General features: G+C 44.1%; 1 protein-coding gene across 1 annotated transcript in view; it reads right to left on the bottom strand.

The window, feature by feature from the left end:
* The window catches only part of HEPHL1 (hephaestin like 1), a 35813-nt gene that overhangs the window by 859 nt on the left and 17611 nt on the right, over nt 1-17343 (bottom strand). The window contains exons 6-18 of the mRNA XM_009932594.2: nt 16473-16638; nt 15607-15746; nt 15305-15436; nt 13072-13283; nt 12478-12628; nt 11401-11613; nt 9077-9290; nt 7366-7505; nt 6402-6542; nt 3172-3278; nt 2504-2726; nt 1619-1758; nt 847-1006 (exon numbers count right to left, since the gene is read on the bottom strand). Coding sequence (XP_009930896.2) covers nt 847-1006; nt 1619-1758; nt 2504-2726; nt 3172-3278; nt 6402-6542; nt 7366-7505; nt 9077-9290; nt 11401-11613; nt 12478-12628; nt 13072-13283; nt 15305-15436; nt 15607-15746; nt 16473-16638 — 2139 coding nt within the window. The remainder of the gene's footprint in view (nt 1-846; nt 1007-1618; nt 1759-2503; nt 2727-3171; nt 3279-6401; nt 6543-7365; nt 7506-9076; nt 9291-11400; nt 11614-12477; nt 12629-13071; nt 13284-15304; nt 15437-15606; nt 15747-16472; nt 16639-17343) is intronic.

Raw genomic sequence — 17343 nt, 5'->3', positions numbered from 1 at the left:
GGTTCTGTGATTCAGTTCTGCATTTGCTTGTTCATTTGAAGTTTCACAGCCTGAATGAAGATGTGGCATAAAATAAATACACCATGTCCAAGGAAGGAGTATTTTGGCTATGTTTGGCTTTATGTTTGTCTTCCAGCTGCTACAGGGTTACACATATGAGTTGTGCCTGCTGGAGCTGTTGCAGCCCCTGTGGAGGAGTATAGCAAGCACAGTACAGACCCAGGCAGGAGACGCTGCACCCAGTTATTAAATGAAATTATGTGATGTGAAGAGGTTCACAAAGCACTTCTCACAAGTGGTGGAAGGGACCAGCACCAGTCAGAGAGTTTACCAACTTTTCTTTGCAAAAGATCACCTATTTCTTGGACAGGATGAACAATCATTTTCTGGAGCATCTTGTACCTGTCTCAGCTGGTCTCTGCCTGTGCAGGAAGGAGCTCGAACAGCCCCGTGAGCCAGCAGCGATCGCAGGGAGGAACCAGCGCTGTGCCAGTCTGCAAACCCTCCCATACATCACGTGGCAACAAGGCTCAAAAATAGCTGTGCAGCTGTCTTCTGCACCACCTGAGGGTGACGAATGGCTGCTGCTGTCTTAGAGGGGCTCTTGTGAAGCACCAGCTGTTTAAGCTGCAGAGTGCAGCAAAGATTACTGTTCTTGCCATGTCATGAGGGGTGCTTGTCCTGGCCCTAGACGATGCTAACTGGTCGTGGCAGTGATTTAGAGGTGCTTCCCACTGGCATGTAGGGTGCAGAGTTGACATTAGCTCTCTTCCTTTTCTCCCTGCCTTCCATCACATCTGCTGTGATGCCACCTCCAAGTCCTCGGACATGTTTCTGATACTGCACCTGATTTATTGATGGTGTAGGTCGTCTCCATGCCAGCGTGGATGTGATCGGCTACGTGGCAGTGCAGAAGCCACGTTCCAGGGTTTTCTGCCACGAGCTCAACTGTTTGGAAGGTCCCAGGAAAAAGGTCATACACATCTCCTCTGTGGTCCTTATCTGTCTGTGGTAAGGCAAAGCCAGCATCGTAAGAGTCTTGCCCCCAAGACCCCCCATGGGCACTGAAATATTCCAGTTAGACTTTGGGCTCCTCAAGACAGATCAAATGCTTCTTGTTACATGTTTCTAGTATGCTTCATCCAGGGTAACTGAGGTCTGTGGACACCCCTCATTTAATCAATTCATTAATTAACAACAGGACATCCCTGCTGAGGATTTCAAGTGCTGGTTGAGCATGGGCATTTCTCTGAAAGACAGATTTTTCGGATAGTCCTGCCGGTGTCAAGCTATCACAAGATAAAACCATACTGTAAGCAGGCAAGACTCTCTCTCAGTTCCTCCCTGCATCTTCCCTTATACCCATGCATAAATATAAATTTTTACCCACCTGATCATGTCCTTTAATAGTGACATTTATTCATGATTCATAACAGCTTCAGAGTGGTAGAAGCTTTGCAAGGATCTCATTCATTTTGTATTTCCTTCACATGCAAAACTCCACTGACCTCAGCCTCAGCATCCATGCCCCAGCTGGAAAACCAGGCTAGAATTCGGACTGCTTTGCAGAAATTTCCCATTACACTATAAAGGTTTTACTTTGATTAATTTTACCAACCTTAAAGATGAAGGTCTGTGCGTGGAAGTGAACTGTATGTATATCCACTTCATTGCCCATTCCTATCAAGTACCAGTTTGTCCTATCACCTTCATTCATCGTTAGGCCCAGGAGACTGTTATAAATCTTCCCATTGATTGCTGAAGAATAGCAAAATGAGACTGATTAGTAACTGGCCATGGTACGGGTGATGGTAAGCTCCACTTCAGGCACCCTTCGCACTTTCTCTCCGGGGAGGAGGGGTGCCCAGGCAGAGGGGGGACCCGCATGCGTGGCCAGGGCAAGAGCTCTCCATAGTGACCACTGCCACTGCATGGAGACAGTCACATTTTTGTTTCAGTTGCCAAATCACCTAAGTGCACAGCAGCAACCATTTTTCTGTCTTGAAGAGCATTGGATAGGTTTTTTACTGGTTGAGAGCAAACTCCTGAACAAACAGGATTTATGCTGAGAAGCTACACAGAAAAAAAGGGAATAGAGTTGTTGCCTAAAATGGGTACCATCTGTAGAAAGTGAAGTTTGCTTTGCCAGGGCTGTTCCGGTCCCTGTCCAGGCTGTTCTGCCTGGCTCCTGGGCTGGTTGCTACTACAATCATGGTTTTAAAATGTCATCCTTACAATTCAGCAAAACAAGCCTGCAAGGAACGCAGCTCCCACATGATGAGGGAAGTCTGGCAGGGCAGCCTCTTCCCATGAGTACTAGATTAAACTATCTTGTTAGAAAAATATCTTGGCTGGGCCTCATGAAATCTTTTTCTTTCCCGAGTTGCAGCTGATGAAGTTGTCACTTGGTTGGGTAATTGCAGTCTGAGTCCAATGTCTTCCTAAAAGGGCTGTGAAAAATAAACCTCTGTCTTCTTGGCTGCTGCCACCGAGTCTTACATACCATGCTTGCTGTTGCCTTCTACGAAGTTCTCAGTGGAATTAAACTCATCAGGATCCTTATGAAGGTATGTTTCAATGTTTTCTTTCAAATACCAGGATTCATTTTCATCAAACACCATAAACAGAAGGGTAAATTCACGATCAATGTCCTTCCTTAGACCTCTTTCATCTAGAATTCCTTTTCTGCAAACTACAAGAGGCCCAATCAGACCACTGTATGTGTCCTGAAATAAAATAGATATATGCATTAAAAATCTTCTACTTCATTCAGTTATGAAATAGATACAGAGTAACTACAGATTAAATAAAGATGAAATTCCATTTTCCTATCAGATGAGAAAAAATCATGACTGTCTGATTAGAGATATCTTTCTGTGTGTCCCTATGTTAGTGTAGCAAAGCAAGGTTTTGCCTTCACCCAGATTCCCTTCAGCTATTCTTTAAGGAGGGAATCGCATTGCCATGGTGTATCCCTGGGGTTTTCAGTAGATTAAATTACTCAGGCATGTGCAACTGTTATCAAAGAGGACAAAGCATCTCGCTCTGTAAATCGTTCCTCTAGCCTGTGGTCCTCGCATGAATAAGAAGAGGGATACTTTCAGAAACATTGTGCAAGGCAGGTTGCTTTAGCCAAAGCAATGTAATCTTTAATGACCGTTTCTTGGTTACCTTTACAAAATTCACTGTTGAATAATAAACCCAAGTGATACAGTTTGGATCTGTTTTACCAGGGCCGGATCGTTCTGGGATGTTCCACCTGTAGGTGTTTATTTCCCCTGAAACAGAGAGAACAATTTTACCAAGAGCAGCTGAGTATTAGAGGCTTTGAATAGTACTGAGATCTACTACCCTCCTCATCAGAAAATGATCTGCATCAAAACTATCTGTGGAAGCATGCAGCAATGGAATATGAATGTGATTCTGCCTTCGAGGAGGTCGACGAGGCTCCAGTGGTGTAAATGCAGGCAGATAGCCCCCAGACAAGGAGACCTGCAAATGAGGCGGGCAACAGTGGCATCCTGCAGAGGGAAGTTTGGAGATAGGACTTTTCATCTTTCTCCTTGGTCAAAACTTGTAGCAGATCAATGACCTTGGATACAGATGCTAAAGGTTAGTTGAAGAAGTTGAGAGCCAACTCCAGAAAATGTTTCTTGGACTTTCTCAGTTGAAAAGGGCATGAAGATGTGGCGGTTGCCCCTGGGTTTTTGCAGATGGTACTACAGCAGTGTATCAGCTCTGGGCCAGGAGAGGGGAGCTCAGTATGCACTGACCTGCTGAATGGGAGCAATAGGAGGTTCCTTTCCTCTTCCAGCTAAGCCCGTGCTCCCCAGCAATTACCAGAGAGCCTGTGTTGCTTCCTAAAAGCCATCACCTATGCCATGACCTCTGGCAGAGGCAGAGATTCACTGACCTCTGATTTAAAAAAGTAGAACAATCTGATGGGGAATTTATCTATTTGGGTGAGGATCGGTTCTCTGCACTGAAGACAAACACATCTATGTTCAGATGAACAGCCTGTGCTGTGTTTCCCTGCTCTGTGATTTTGCTGGTACTGCAGGGAAGGATAGGAGACCAAAATGTGGTCAGCACCTTGCCCTTTTCAGTGGTGGAGAAATGTTGAACCAGGCAGTCTCTGGCCCAAAAGTCTTCCAGGATGACAAAAGCCAAGAACAGATGGGGACACACTATGAGTTAAATGAAAACAAGCAAATCACAGAACTGTTGGCCATGGTCTTAGTACAGCCGTAACCCAACAGCTTTCAACAGCTGTGGATATTGGGGCAAAGAAGAATTGTGAAGTGATTAAGCCTCATTTTGTGTCACTGAGCCAACGTACCATTTTGATGGATCATGCAATAGTGTCTTTTATTGTACTGCAATAACTACAAAAAAAGAAATGTTGACTCTCAAATATCATAGATATGAAAGGAGTCTCACTTAAATGTTCCAGTATCATTTAATCTTACATGACAAGCACCTTCTGTTCCTTACAAGCATGGGTTTACACCCTTCAGCAGAGATCACAAGGGCTTTTAAGACACAACACTGCACTAACAGGCCAGAAAACTGGCAAGAAATCCATCGATCTCAGAGGCATTCATGCCTTGGAGACGTACACCAGGAAAGAGTTTGTCATCCGCCTTTATCTAACCTAAACATCATCACCCCTTTTTAGAGGGGTGGTGTGAAAAGAGAGCCCAGCCATGGTCCTTCACCACTTCCTTGCTTTTTACTCTTCACTTCAGGACGTTTAGAGGATGTAGTTGGAAAAATCTCCACTCAAAACCTGAGACACTTCAGATGGCATCAAAGACCCATCTTTGAAGTGCAAATGAAGTATAACCCTTGAAAAGACTGATAAACAAGAGAAGAGCAGATGTTTTTTCCATCTTTGCTGCTGGCTAAATGAAGGAATGGACAGGGAGAGGACAAAGCTGTGGCAGCTCAGAGCTGTTTTGGCTCAGGCTGCTATGGATCCGCTCCCTGCTCCTCTTTACCATGCCACTCATGGTCACTCACAGTCTCTTTAGGAGTAGGCAGTGCTCTCAGGAGCACGATTTAGCAGGGCATACATCCGACTGATGAGTTGTTCAGGATTTACTAGGACTAGATGGGCTCTGAGGATCTTGGGATGAGCAGTCCTGCCTGGCCTAGGAAGACAGACAGTGAGGATTCCAAGATCATGGTGGTGGGGACTGAACTGCCCAAGAATAATTCTTGTTTTGAGGGACTTGTTTTCCATGTTAACTGCTGCTTCCAAACTCCTAAGGAAAAGTCTTTCCCTGGACCTTGCTGAAGAGCCCTTTCCTTTGGCTTACGCCTTCTGTCGTCCAACTCGTCCCAAGCCTGCTCCCGTGTGGACACGGGAGACATGACAGTGGTCTTCCCAGTGTTACACCTCGACTGCCAACAAAACAGCATCAACCACATCATGGAGCAAACAACAAGACAAGCGAACCATATCAATCAGCCCCTCTTTTTTTTTTTTTCCATATATTGACCACACGGATTCATTCATCAAACTCCAGCAAGGCAGACACTGGCTCACGTGGCCATGAATTTGTGTGTGGCTGTGCTGTGTCGATACAGCCACTTACAGGAAAGACATTTCAGCTTTCAAAGAGCTTTAGTACGTCAGAATTTCTTTTCACGTAGTTTCACACTGAAGCTCACAAATACCGTTACAAAAACTGCATGGGTGATGGAAAGCAAAGGCGTGTATTGGATTGACTGTAATGCCCGAGTTTGAGTATGACTGCCCACTAGAATATAAAACCAAACACAAAAATTGAAGCACAAAAATTTTAACAAGTGTGTTTCTATATGAAAAATTTCAGTGTTGTGAGAACCATTTTCCACTAATTTTCTCACTAGAAGCTGAGTCATATTTTGTACACTTTTTGAAAGACTTTTAATCCACATGACATATATTTTGCATGTTATGCATCAGCTCTGAATGCAAATGCTAATTCTGTGTACATTAAGAGAGAGACAAAGTTACCACTGCCAACTGCAACTCTACCATTGAATTTCTTAGTTTTTAAAATGTTGTTGTTAGAGTGTCAGTCTGGAGCAAATGCAGAGTTGGCTTACACTTCTCTTGCCGTGATTCTGGGCCTGCTTCTGCTTTTTTTGGCGGTTGTCCAGTGACATAACATTTGTGTTTCTCTCCCTGATAGGAAAAACATTCGCTCTCTGCCCGGGCATGCTCACTTGATCAAGAACCTACTTGTATAACGACACAGAGTCATATCTGAACAAACGCTGAGTATATTTATAACCGGAAGAACGTATAGGTATGTGATCGCTAGAAAGAGGGATTAACATGCATGTGTTAAAATGCTTTTATATATGGCCTTTGTAGCTCAAATAAAAGAAAAAGAAAAGAACATCCTTACCAGGGAGGGTGATTGGTGTCTCAGGTTGTTCTTCACAACCCACTTCTTCTATACCATGGGCACTTATTGAGTAAGGCCTGCTGGCTTTGTTCTTGAACACGATCAGTACAGAGTCACCAGCCTCGGCATGAAGTAACGGCCCTAAATTAAAAGATGCTGGTCAGTAATGCTGCTTTTCTGAATTTGACAAACTTTCAATATCTTGGCCTAGGAGAGGAGCCAAGGACTTTCTCAAAACCCTCAAGTTCTTCTATTCTTTCAGCAAAGCCATTAAAATCAATTTGTTATCTCAGCTGACAAAAAGCTCCATATGTATAAATAATCTTATTTCTTTTCAGTCAATGAGAAGAATTATTGTCTCTGGGGACAGGTCTTTGGGCAGCTTGTTTTTAAGGAAAACTCTTGTGGATAGTTTTTATATCTTTCAAAATTTTATTTCTTAAGCTGGTAACAGATTTTTTTATTTTTATGTTTTTACCTGTGTACTGCAAAAAAGGAAATGTCAAATATGTTCCTAGAAAGCATTGACTGCTTTATAACTAGTTCTTGCCCACTTCTCACCCCACAAAAAACATTAGTTGACGGTTATTTTATGACATGTGTAAAATTTTGTCTTGCTCAATTTCAGATACAAACCCAGCCCCCTAATATTGACTTAATCTGCCTACAAGAGTCTCCCCTACATTACCTGCCCTGATGTTAAGGTGAATCCTGGAACTGCCGTTTTGGCATCCTCCCCATTAGTACTCCTTAGGAATCTCCTTATTCATGTTTGAGAATGAATTGTCTAATTTGGAAAGCATCTTTACACCCAGCAATAATGCAAATTGTGTGTAAAATCACTGACAAACTGGAACAGGCATCAGTTCCTTGTTTTCCATGTTAACAAAGCTGGATAAATTGTTTTTGGAATGCAATCCTCTCACTTATGAGGCTCGGTCTGTGAGCCGTGAGAACTACTTGCCCAGGATTTCCAAGTGTTCCTCCTCCTGCGTCCTCACTTTGCGCTGCGTGAAATTGCTGTTTGTGTACTCCCTGTAAACCACCTTCTTGTATTTTGAACCGATCAGATCTTCTGCTTGGCTCAGAAAAACATGCCCGTAGCTGCAAAATCAAAAGGCAAAAATTAAAAGCTCTAAAGGCTCGTAAAACTGCTGTGTTATTCACAATAGATGTGACTGATAAGAATATACAGCTTGGTCCAACACGCTGGTTGATGTGAAGCCCTGTGTGCTGCAAGAGATTTAAAACAGTGAATAATAGCAACAGTGATAATCCTCACTAAATGCTCACCTCTGCCAAGAGCTAAAGCTGGCTTTTGGGAACACAAATCCTTCACCAGTGCTGTCAGAGCAGAGATGAATTTGAAGCTATGAGTGGGTTTGGCCACTTTCTCCAGCTGCATCCTCTGCTCCAAAGAAAAGATACTGCCTGTCCCTGCAAACCTGAATCCTCTTACCACCACCTGGGCTGTTAGTCAGCCACAGGAAGATAATAACCAGAGCCTAACCTTGCAAAAGCAAATGCCATCATCTGAGGGGGCTGCTTTGCCCTCCCCTCCTGCTGCTGCATACTGGGGCCGGATGCTTTCCCAGCAAGCAGGTAAAGTGAGAAATGTGTTCTCCCTTCTGCGCTTGGCAGAGGATGCTTTTTTGTGCCCTCCCGGTTTGCAGTCACCCACAGTTCATTTCTGCTACTCCGTGGGCTGCCCCGCCGGCAGAGGACTCTGGCCACCGGCTGCAGAGGAGAGCCTTCACCCTCTTCTGAGAGCAGCCCTGTCTCCTGGCACCTCCTCTCCACCGTGCCCCTGGCAGGGGAGTTGCGAGGCTGGCTCACAACGTAGTCAATAAAAGCAAAAAACGCCCCAGGACTACCACTTACTGTAGTAATATACTGTGTGTGCAACAGCAGCCTTTGATAATACTCTGGTTAATATTTACTTTAAACACGCTTGATGACCTGTGACTCTTCAGGTATATTTTCTACTGACTCCACCACACTCTTCCTCTTTATGGGGTGCGGTTTCCCAGCCACTTCTCTAAGGTTTGTTTATGAGATACATTCTTTGTTCCTTTTTGTTTTCACCAAGTTGTCGCAAAAACCTGCCTATGCAATATGATCTGGAACACGTATCTTCTGCACATGCTTTTTATTCCTTAGCTTTTACTTAGCTTTATTCCTTTGTTGACTTTCCCAGGGGAGCTGGGGGCTACCACACTGCAGTAAAGCAGGCTCAGCACCTCCCTAATGTATCTGCACTGCTTGCAGGGGTTCACATCTGGGACAGGTGGGGGTTCTTCTGGTTTTCTTCTCCATGAAAACCAGAGCACTGGGATGGGGAGACTGGGGAGAGTGAGGAAGGGAGAGAAGGGGGTTGGGGGGCATCATTGTAGGGTTGAGCCAGGGCTCGAACACACACATGGATTAGGGACTTGGAAGCCTTCTTGGGTTCAACAGCACTACAAGACACTCTGAGACAAAAATCATTTGAAAATGCTGTCTATGAACTAGTCTAGTCTGAGACGTTGTCACTTTATAAATATATTTTTTCTTATTTTGTTCACCAAAGAGTACCTCCTAGAAAGTATGAGACTGGCTTCATGAAAGGATGCTTCGAAGTTCCCCCTCCACTATGAGTGTGCTCCATGCCCACAAGCAATTTTTGCTTTGGATACCTTTCCTCATTGCTGCTGATGTTGTAAATATTTGGTGCCGAGCTCTTATTTGAGGCGTAGTCCCACTCCACCTCCTCCGCAGCGATGTAGTAAAGCCTCATGGCTCCACGCTGCTGCTGGGCTCGGGTGGTGTTACGGCAGCTGCTGACCTCGTAGAGATGTTTCATCCCACCAACAAAGTGATCAAAAGTCCTGCAAACCACTTTGAATGTGCCTGGAAAGGAAAGCGTGTGAGACTTTGGCAATTAAAAAATTTTAGAAAGCAGAGTGACAAATTAGGTCCTGTGCCTTGTATGTCTCTGATCTGTCCTCAGACAAACCTCATCGGTGATGCTGTATGGAAAGTCAAGTGAGGGGATGCTTATATCACCCAATGGCTTTCAAAAATTAAGGGGACTGAAGGAGAAACGAGATGATAAAATGGATGTGCACCTTTAGCCACCACTTGTTCTATGGCCCCAAGACACAGGATGACAGGGGTTCAGGCTGACATTCACACACTCAAGGGTAAACATGCACATTAGGCACTGCAGGGCTGTGGCCTGTAACTCTTACATTACAACAGGTTCTTCAACTAAAAGCCAAATGTGAATGCAGACACAAATGGAGATCCGTAAGTCAGCAAGTAATGTTTTTCTCTGTTGGAAACACTAACCTACTCCATCTTCACTCAGAAATCTCCATAAATTACATCTGACTGAGTTAGATTAGCCCAGCCAAGAGGGCTCTGAAAAGCCATCGATTAGAAGTCTGGCAGAAGGAACAACCTTGCCAGTAAGCCTTCACCAGTGCTGCAGACGTGCCCCCAGGTAGCACGAGAGGACGTAGCAGGAGCGTGCGTTGCAAACACCAGTACAGGCACAGAGAAACAGGGTCTGTGTTTCAGAGACGCTGGTCCCTGAGCACGGAGCAGCTGTGCCAGCCTTGGGTGTGTGAGACTCTCCCCTGAGACCCTGTGGTTGCCTGGCGTGATTAGGGTAAAGGAGGCCTCTCTGCAGTACAGATACAGACCCGTTATATGAGAATGCCCCTAACAGAAGGGAAGATGCTGCTTATAACCATTTGTTTATATGCATCCATATGGTATAAAAACATCTGAGTTAAAGCTGCAACTCTCTGACCCTTTGCTCTTCCTCCATGAAAGGCCAAACCACCATGGACCAGCTTTTCTGTAGCTCTGATGGCCAAAGGCTGCTGTGGCAGCAGGAGCGACTTTTCACTTGTCTGTGGGCAGATTTTAACGCTTGTACTCTCCTTCCCACTTACACAAGCAGAAGCTGACCACAATGTAGTCTTGTGTAGCTCCACCTGTTAGCACTCTTGTGAAGGAGGAAAGCACTTTCAGAGTTGTTTCGTGTATGAGTCAGTGATAGAACCAAAATTAGAAGCTTAGCTCTGTCCAGGCTGGATCTCAGTCCATTCCTTGAGCTTTCAGGGTAAAAGTGATGAAAAAGGTAAAATAACATGCAGTTAAGGAAAATCACAGGCGTTAGTGACCGCAAAAATTTGATAATTCATTCAATTTCTCTTATTGCCAGTAAAAAGTTAGCTGACAAAAAATAATAATCTCCTAGAATATATTGTTTAGTGTAAGTCCTGCAGTGCAGTTTCATGACAGATAGTGGAAATGTAAGGGATATGCATAAGAGAAGATTCTGCTGCCTTATAGACACCAGCGCCAGAGGTCTAATCTGGCACACACACAAGGCCAACAGATATTTCTGTCAGGTGCTCCAGCCAAGGGTGGCCCTTGGCATAGCCTTGCACAGCTCTGATGACTCCGTTGATTTAAAAAAGGTTGCACCAATGTAAAGAAAAGCACTGTCTGGCATGAAGCTTATCTGGTGTTGCCAACAAACAATTCAACCCCTCTGAGTATGCAGAAAGTGTCACTGGATTATACATGATCATTAAAAGTATCTTGTATGTATCTGCTTCTGAAGAAAGTCCGAAAGACAAAGTATTGTTGAAGTCCTAAGATACCTTAAATGATGCTATCTGCATAGCAGTGAATATTATCTTTGCTAAAAAACAGCCTGTTTTGAGAGTTCTGGAAATTCTGTGAGCATCTTGTTAGCTATCTGTCTGCTTGCTGCTCTGCCTGTCCAAGGTCATCAAAGCCTCTGCTCTTTGGTGCACATACATACTTGATTTACAGCATCTTGCCAGGAAAGTAGCCTGGCCTGAATTATGAGCTACACCAGGTCCCTGTGGTCCCCACACCTTCAGGCTTCCTCGTGTAGAGTAGAACATCTCACTGACTGTTATTTTGGCTGCTTGACTTCTGCATGTGCCACACTACCAAGATAAGCTCAGGAACGTACCCACGCGGTCTGGCTGCATCAGTGCTGTCCCTGATAAATGAGGAAACAAGGCCAGCCCATCCCTCGTCGTCCCTCTCAGGTCGATGGTGTTTCCTTGGAAATGAACGCCGTGCATGTCGTAGTGACTGCCCAGCCCAATGAGGTGCCAGGAGACCTTGTCGTCCTTGCACATGGCCAGGCCCGGCAGGTTACCAAATAAGTAGCCGTTGACAGCTGGAGGAGAAGGAAAGAGCCCACTTGGCAGAAGGTCGATGGAAATTCATCACAGAACCTCCTACCACCTCCCTGGCAAGAGACTCGTGACTCAGCAAGCCATGGCATTAATAAAAGGGGCATTAGGTGAAGAAAAAGTAGCACTGGATGACAACAAATTAATATCTGAATGACAACAAATTAATATCTAAATGCTATTCCTATAGATTCTGAGCTACTACCTTTTTTTTAGCCTGTAAAATCTTGTAATAGCCCTTTGCAGTGATGTAGCACTTCTCCTCTGAGCTTTTCAGGGTGCCTCGCAGACACCAATTAATATATAAATTAGGTACCTCTTTTCAGCCTGGAGGATGTATAACCAGGTTATTAAGGCCATGGAGTGGCCATAAAGAGTCCAAGTTATATATTCAGTTCTGATGGAGCCTTTTTATGTCATTTTGAACTTTGATTTCCAGTTTTACTTCCAAAATGTACCTCTTTCTTTCTCAAGGGTGTTATGAGGCTAAACTCCCTAGTCCTCAAGTGCTCTCTGTGATCCCTGAGTGAGAGGTTTAGGCAGAACAAAACTTCAGTATGAGATACCACCTCATAACAGAAGAATAAAATAGATAGGTCCAGAAAGCCCCAAAGGTTGTCTAACAACATGTATTCTCAGTGCTCTTCAGAAATCTAAAGCAAAGGGAGGTTATGTGATTTGCTCAAGTCTGTCATGTCAGGAATAACTTGGAGGAGGTCCATGCTAAAGTCAGATACTTACATCTAGAAGTGATGATAACATCTAGGAATGGTGATAAAATATGCCAAATCATCTTCCTAATATGATTGAAGAAAAGATAGAGTTACCAGATACTAGGTATCTCATACCGTGCATTTTGTTGGATTCCTTGAAATCTGCATCATTTTCATCTACTTTTGAAGGGTCTCCAGTAAATGTTTCGATATTCTTGTTCAGGTACCAGCTGTCATTCTCATCAAAGATTGAAAAAAGGAGGTAAAATTCTCTGTCTATTCCTTTCTGTAGCCAAGAAAGAAGACAAGACATTAAAAAGAAGTCTGTGCAGTACTACCCAAGAAAAATTATTTCTTCTTTTAAAACAGAGCTTTCTTTACCCAAAAAATTGCAGCTGCCTTCTTACTATGTCCTTGTAGAGACAGGGATTGGCACTCTGCCATCAGTCAGAAGGATAAATAAAGTGTCCATTACTTACTTAGGGTGGAAAGATGCATTCATTGCTAGTAAGTGCATGAAAAAGATGGAAAACCTAGGGACAAGCCAGAATACTGGGGAATGACAGTTTCATCTTCCTAACCATCCCCTTGGGTCAGCTTTTACCCTTAGGAATGACATTTGTTTAATCTCTTAAAACTGAGCTGGGAACTGGGCAAACTGGCTCATATGGGAACCCCCCCAGTGCACCACTCTGTGGTTAGGGACAAGCAGATGTCCATGCTGGGCACCTGTGTCCCGTCGGGATTCAGCGTGTGCTTCCGACAGACCAGCAAAGGCCCCACCAGGCCGGAGTTGGTGTCCTTGACAGCATCAGTGGCTGAGTAGTACAGATAGGTCAGGCACGGGGGGTCACTCTCTGTTGGACCTCCATTTTCAGGCACCCTCCATTTGTATGTGAAGGTTTCACCTGGCTGAACGTGGGCTCCCGGCTTGAGATAGCCTGTGGAGAGGAAATTGAGAAGCACCAAGGTTACCGGAGGGTTTTGTCTTCCTGAATACAAGAATTAGCTGGGAATCATACAGAGCTGCTGCTTTCTGGGGACCAGCTCCCCCTTGCAGGTGGTTATGGCACTTCAGGACATGGTTTACACAGGATCACAGAATCACAGAATGGTAGGGGTTGGAAGGGACCTCTGTGGGTCATCTAGTCCAACCCCGCTGCCGAAGCAGGGTCACCTGCAGCAGGCTGCACAGGACCTTGTCCAGGCGGGTCTTGAATATCTCCAGAGAAGGAGACTCCACAACCTCCCTGGGCAACCTGTTCCAGTGCTCCATCACCCTCAGAGTGAAGAAGTTCTTCCTCATGTTCAGGTGGAACTTCCTGTGCTTCAGTTTGTGCCCATTGCCCCTTGTCCTGTCGCTGGGCACCACTGAAAAGAGCTTGGCCCCATCCTCCTGACACCCACCCTTCAGATATTTATAAGCATTTATAAGGTCCCCGAGTTTAGCTGGGTATGGTGGTGTTTAGTGGGCATGGTGGTGTTGGGTTGATGGTTGGACTTGATAATCTTAGAGGTCTTTTCCAACCTTAATGATTTTATGATTCTATGAAGGGGCAGAAAGATTGTTAGGAAGAGATGAACCTGGACTCAGGTTCCTCTCCAAAGACCCAGCACACACTGCTGATGAATTGTAAGATTTGGTTTGATTTTGCTTCACACCAAATGGTGCAATGCTGATGGCCCTATTACCTGGGAGCATTAAATGAAAGCATGACTGGACTGTGAGCAGAGGGAAGCTGCACTTTGATCAGAGGACTACATCTGATATGGGTGGCATTAGGATGTGTGCAGGTGACTTCAAGGCTGAACTCAAACCAGTTGTTTCAGGATACAGTGAGGCCTGCTAGCAAATTTGTTGTGTTGCGAAGTCACGAATTAGAGACAACAGAATTTAATAAAGCCTTTTGAATTAATTTTATTGTATGATGCTATGAGTATTACATGTTGACCTAATTGTTTTAGTACAGTTCTCAAAAGAGGGGTTATGTTCTGTGAGTTTCTTTCTGATGTGTTGTACTGGAAACAAGGCAATTTAGACAACAAGAAAGCTACCTTTCTTTTCAGTGCTGCAAATGCAGCAAAAAATTTTCAGAGACCACAATACTATCTCTGTAGACACTATGGATGGGATTCAGCTCACCTTACTTGAGCCCTCTAAAGCTTAGTCCCTAGCCCAAACTCTAGGTTTCTTCTGTAGTCAACGGAGACAGAAAGTCCTCTCCAGAGGGTGACCTACTGTGTCCTAAAATAGGTGTTCAAAGTAAATGGGACTTCTTACCCTCTGAAGGGGTTGTTTCTTGTCACTGACTGAAAATGATGCCTAACAATTAAACATGACCTTTAACTTTTTTTAATGGTTAAACTCAGGAGATAAAGATCCTGTCTTCGAACAAAATGAGAGGAAGCCTTTGGTAAATGGTCCATTTCAGTGTTTACATATCTATGAGGGTTAATAAGGATTATCACTGCTTCCCATTCCAGGTCAATCAAATAAAAGATGCCTCTGACACTGACTATCCTGACAGTGAAGCAAGAGCAATACACAACCTGGGTTAGAGAATCAGGAGTGAAGCAACCCAGACCATGTGGATAGCTATATCCAAAGACTCAGCAGGGGCATCATGCCAGATCCTAAGCTTCATAATTCTGGAGTATGTGTAGAGGAAATCCACTGACTGCAGTTGAGTAATGTTAGATTAGAACTAATATAAATTAGATTGTGCCTGTGAATTTTGCTCAACGTGGACCTCAGCTAGTTTTAAACACCTTGACTGGCACGTGTCCAAGGGGAAGAACCAGTACATTGACAGATTAAGGAGTCCCATAGGTGTGACATGTAGGGTAGATATAAACTAGATAAATCATCCCTTCTGTGCCTTGGCATCCACAAAAAGGGCAAACCTGCAGAGCAACAGAAGATCTTTAGACTCAGGTATTCCGGATGTGAGTCAAAACTTACCATCTAAGTAGGGAGCACCTTCCGACAGCTTACTGAAGCTTACGCCGTGGGCCATAATGCTATAGCTCCTTTTGGCTTTGTTGGCAAAAGTAACTAGCACTGTATCTCCCACTTCAGCTTTTATAACAGGGCCTTAAAAAAAGTGAGTGAGACAAGGTATTAGAAGAACTGCCCTCTAATATATTTCCGTCTAAACAGGAGAGGGCTGACTGGCAGCTGCATGCACAAAATTCCCCTCTGGATCGAAGTGGATCTGCATACAAACCCAATGTAGTGACAGGAGGGGAAATTATTCACTGTACCAAGTATTCCCAGGTGCTTCATGTCCTCTGAGCGAATCTTCTTCTTACTGAACGTTGCGTCAGTGTATTCCACATAGACGACTTTCCAGTATTGCCCTCCTATTCTGTCAGTCCCTTGTGTGAAATATATTGCTGATTCACTGTGAAATTAACAAATTGGACTGGTGAAATAACTGGAGGTTCAGGCAGAACCCTTCATTTCGGATAAAGTTCTTACTCCAGAAATAAGAGAAATGACCCCCAGGTTACTAGTTAGCATACACTTTTCTAGCAGATGAAGGGAGATATTACTGGTCTGAACTACAGTTATAAGTTAGTTAACAAATAGGCATTCATTGTGCATTAGACTTTCATGTGTTTAACCCCAGTTTACTTATGGAGACATTTATGTCAACTTACCTGTAACTGCCTTAGGGCAAGACCCATGCCATTACCTGTGCACAATGTGTCTCTAATCCTTGTTAGCTTTCCCGGAAGGTAATGTAATACAATTCATCTTCATCAATAATAACGGGGGGGGGGGGGGGATCTACGATTATGGCACCTCTGAGCTACACCGATTGCAAGCGTGAAAGCTGCCTGAGGAGTCTCAACGTAAGGTCATTAACTTTGCTGAACTTTGCCCTTCGCACCAGGGCTCAATTTCTGTATGGACTTAATGGAGCAAGATAAGTGCTTCCAGAAGGCAATTCCGAGCATCATAGTTACAAATCTAACTTCCAGACAAGGTTGTTTAAATCCATTCCTCCCTGCCCTTTTCAATTAAAATTAATAACAGTGCAGGACCTAGCCCTGGTGAGTCACTGGTGAAGTCTCACTCAGACTCCTGAAATGAAAGCACAACAGGAGAGGACAAGAAAGCTTACCTGCCAGTGGCGTTTAAACCCTGCCCAGTGAATTTATCATAACCGTCAGGTCCATAATTCCAGAGCACTTCTTCAGCAGCGATATAATATCTTCTCTTGTGACTGAGTGAAGGCCGAGGCAGGTTTTTCTGGCACATCTGAACATCGTACAGTGCCTCCATGCCACCTGGGAAGAGAAAGAGTCTGGAGACAATCCTTGGCCAGCTGCAGAGTCAGCAGTCTTATGAATACAAATGCACATTCAAAACTGTCTAGGGGCTGCATGGATTGGAAACAATTACTAGGGTATATTTCAATTTTTTAAGACTTCCTCTGCCTACACTGGACCATATTCTAGCACCCTTCTCTTGCAAGGTGGCAATTTATGCCACAGGTGAAACCCAGTGACATCAATGACACTCTTTAGTGAGCTTATATACTTCACCCCTTAATCTGGCTAAGGATGGTAGAATGATTTTCAGTGCCTCCTGAAGTGTGCAAAACATCATTGTCTTCCCCTTGATTTTCATTGAAATAGAGGCTGGTTGTTTATTTGTTGCTTGCCAGAATCAAGTTTGCTTTGCCTGACGCAAATCCCACTGAAATCAATGTGCAAGTTCTTAAAAGTAAAAATTCTCTCAGCTCATCTCTGATGTAATTATACATTGCCTGCTGTCATGAGACCTAGTTTATGAAATGTGCTTTTGGGCTCTCATACAACACGAATATCAAAACATCAACATCAAGTTCCTTCACAGAAAGGTTTCTGAAAACACTGTGAATTTTTGTCTGATTCTGTAAAGCAGAAAGCTACAAAGTATTCAGCTGGCATGATTTTTCTTTATATTTAAGTGCTTATCTACAACAAAAAGTGATGATGAAGGCTCCTCTC

The sequence above is a fragment of the Opisthocomus hoazin genome, chromosome 1 (genome assembly GCF_030867145.1).
Source record: "Opisthocomus hoazin isolate bOpiHoa1 chromosome 1, bOpiHoa1.hap1, whole genome shotgun sequence".
In the NCBI taxonomy this organism is placed as follows: domain Eukaryota; kingdom Metazoa; phylum Chordata; class Aves; order Opisthocomiformes; family Opisthocomidae; genus Opisthocomus; species Opisthocomus hoazin.
The sequence above is the reverse complement of the archived record's forward strand: the minus strand, read 5'-3'. Positions and strand labels throughout refer to the sequence as shown.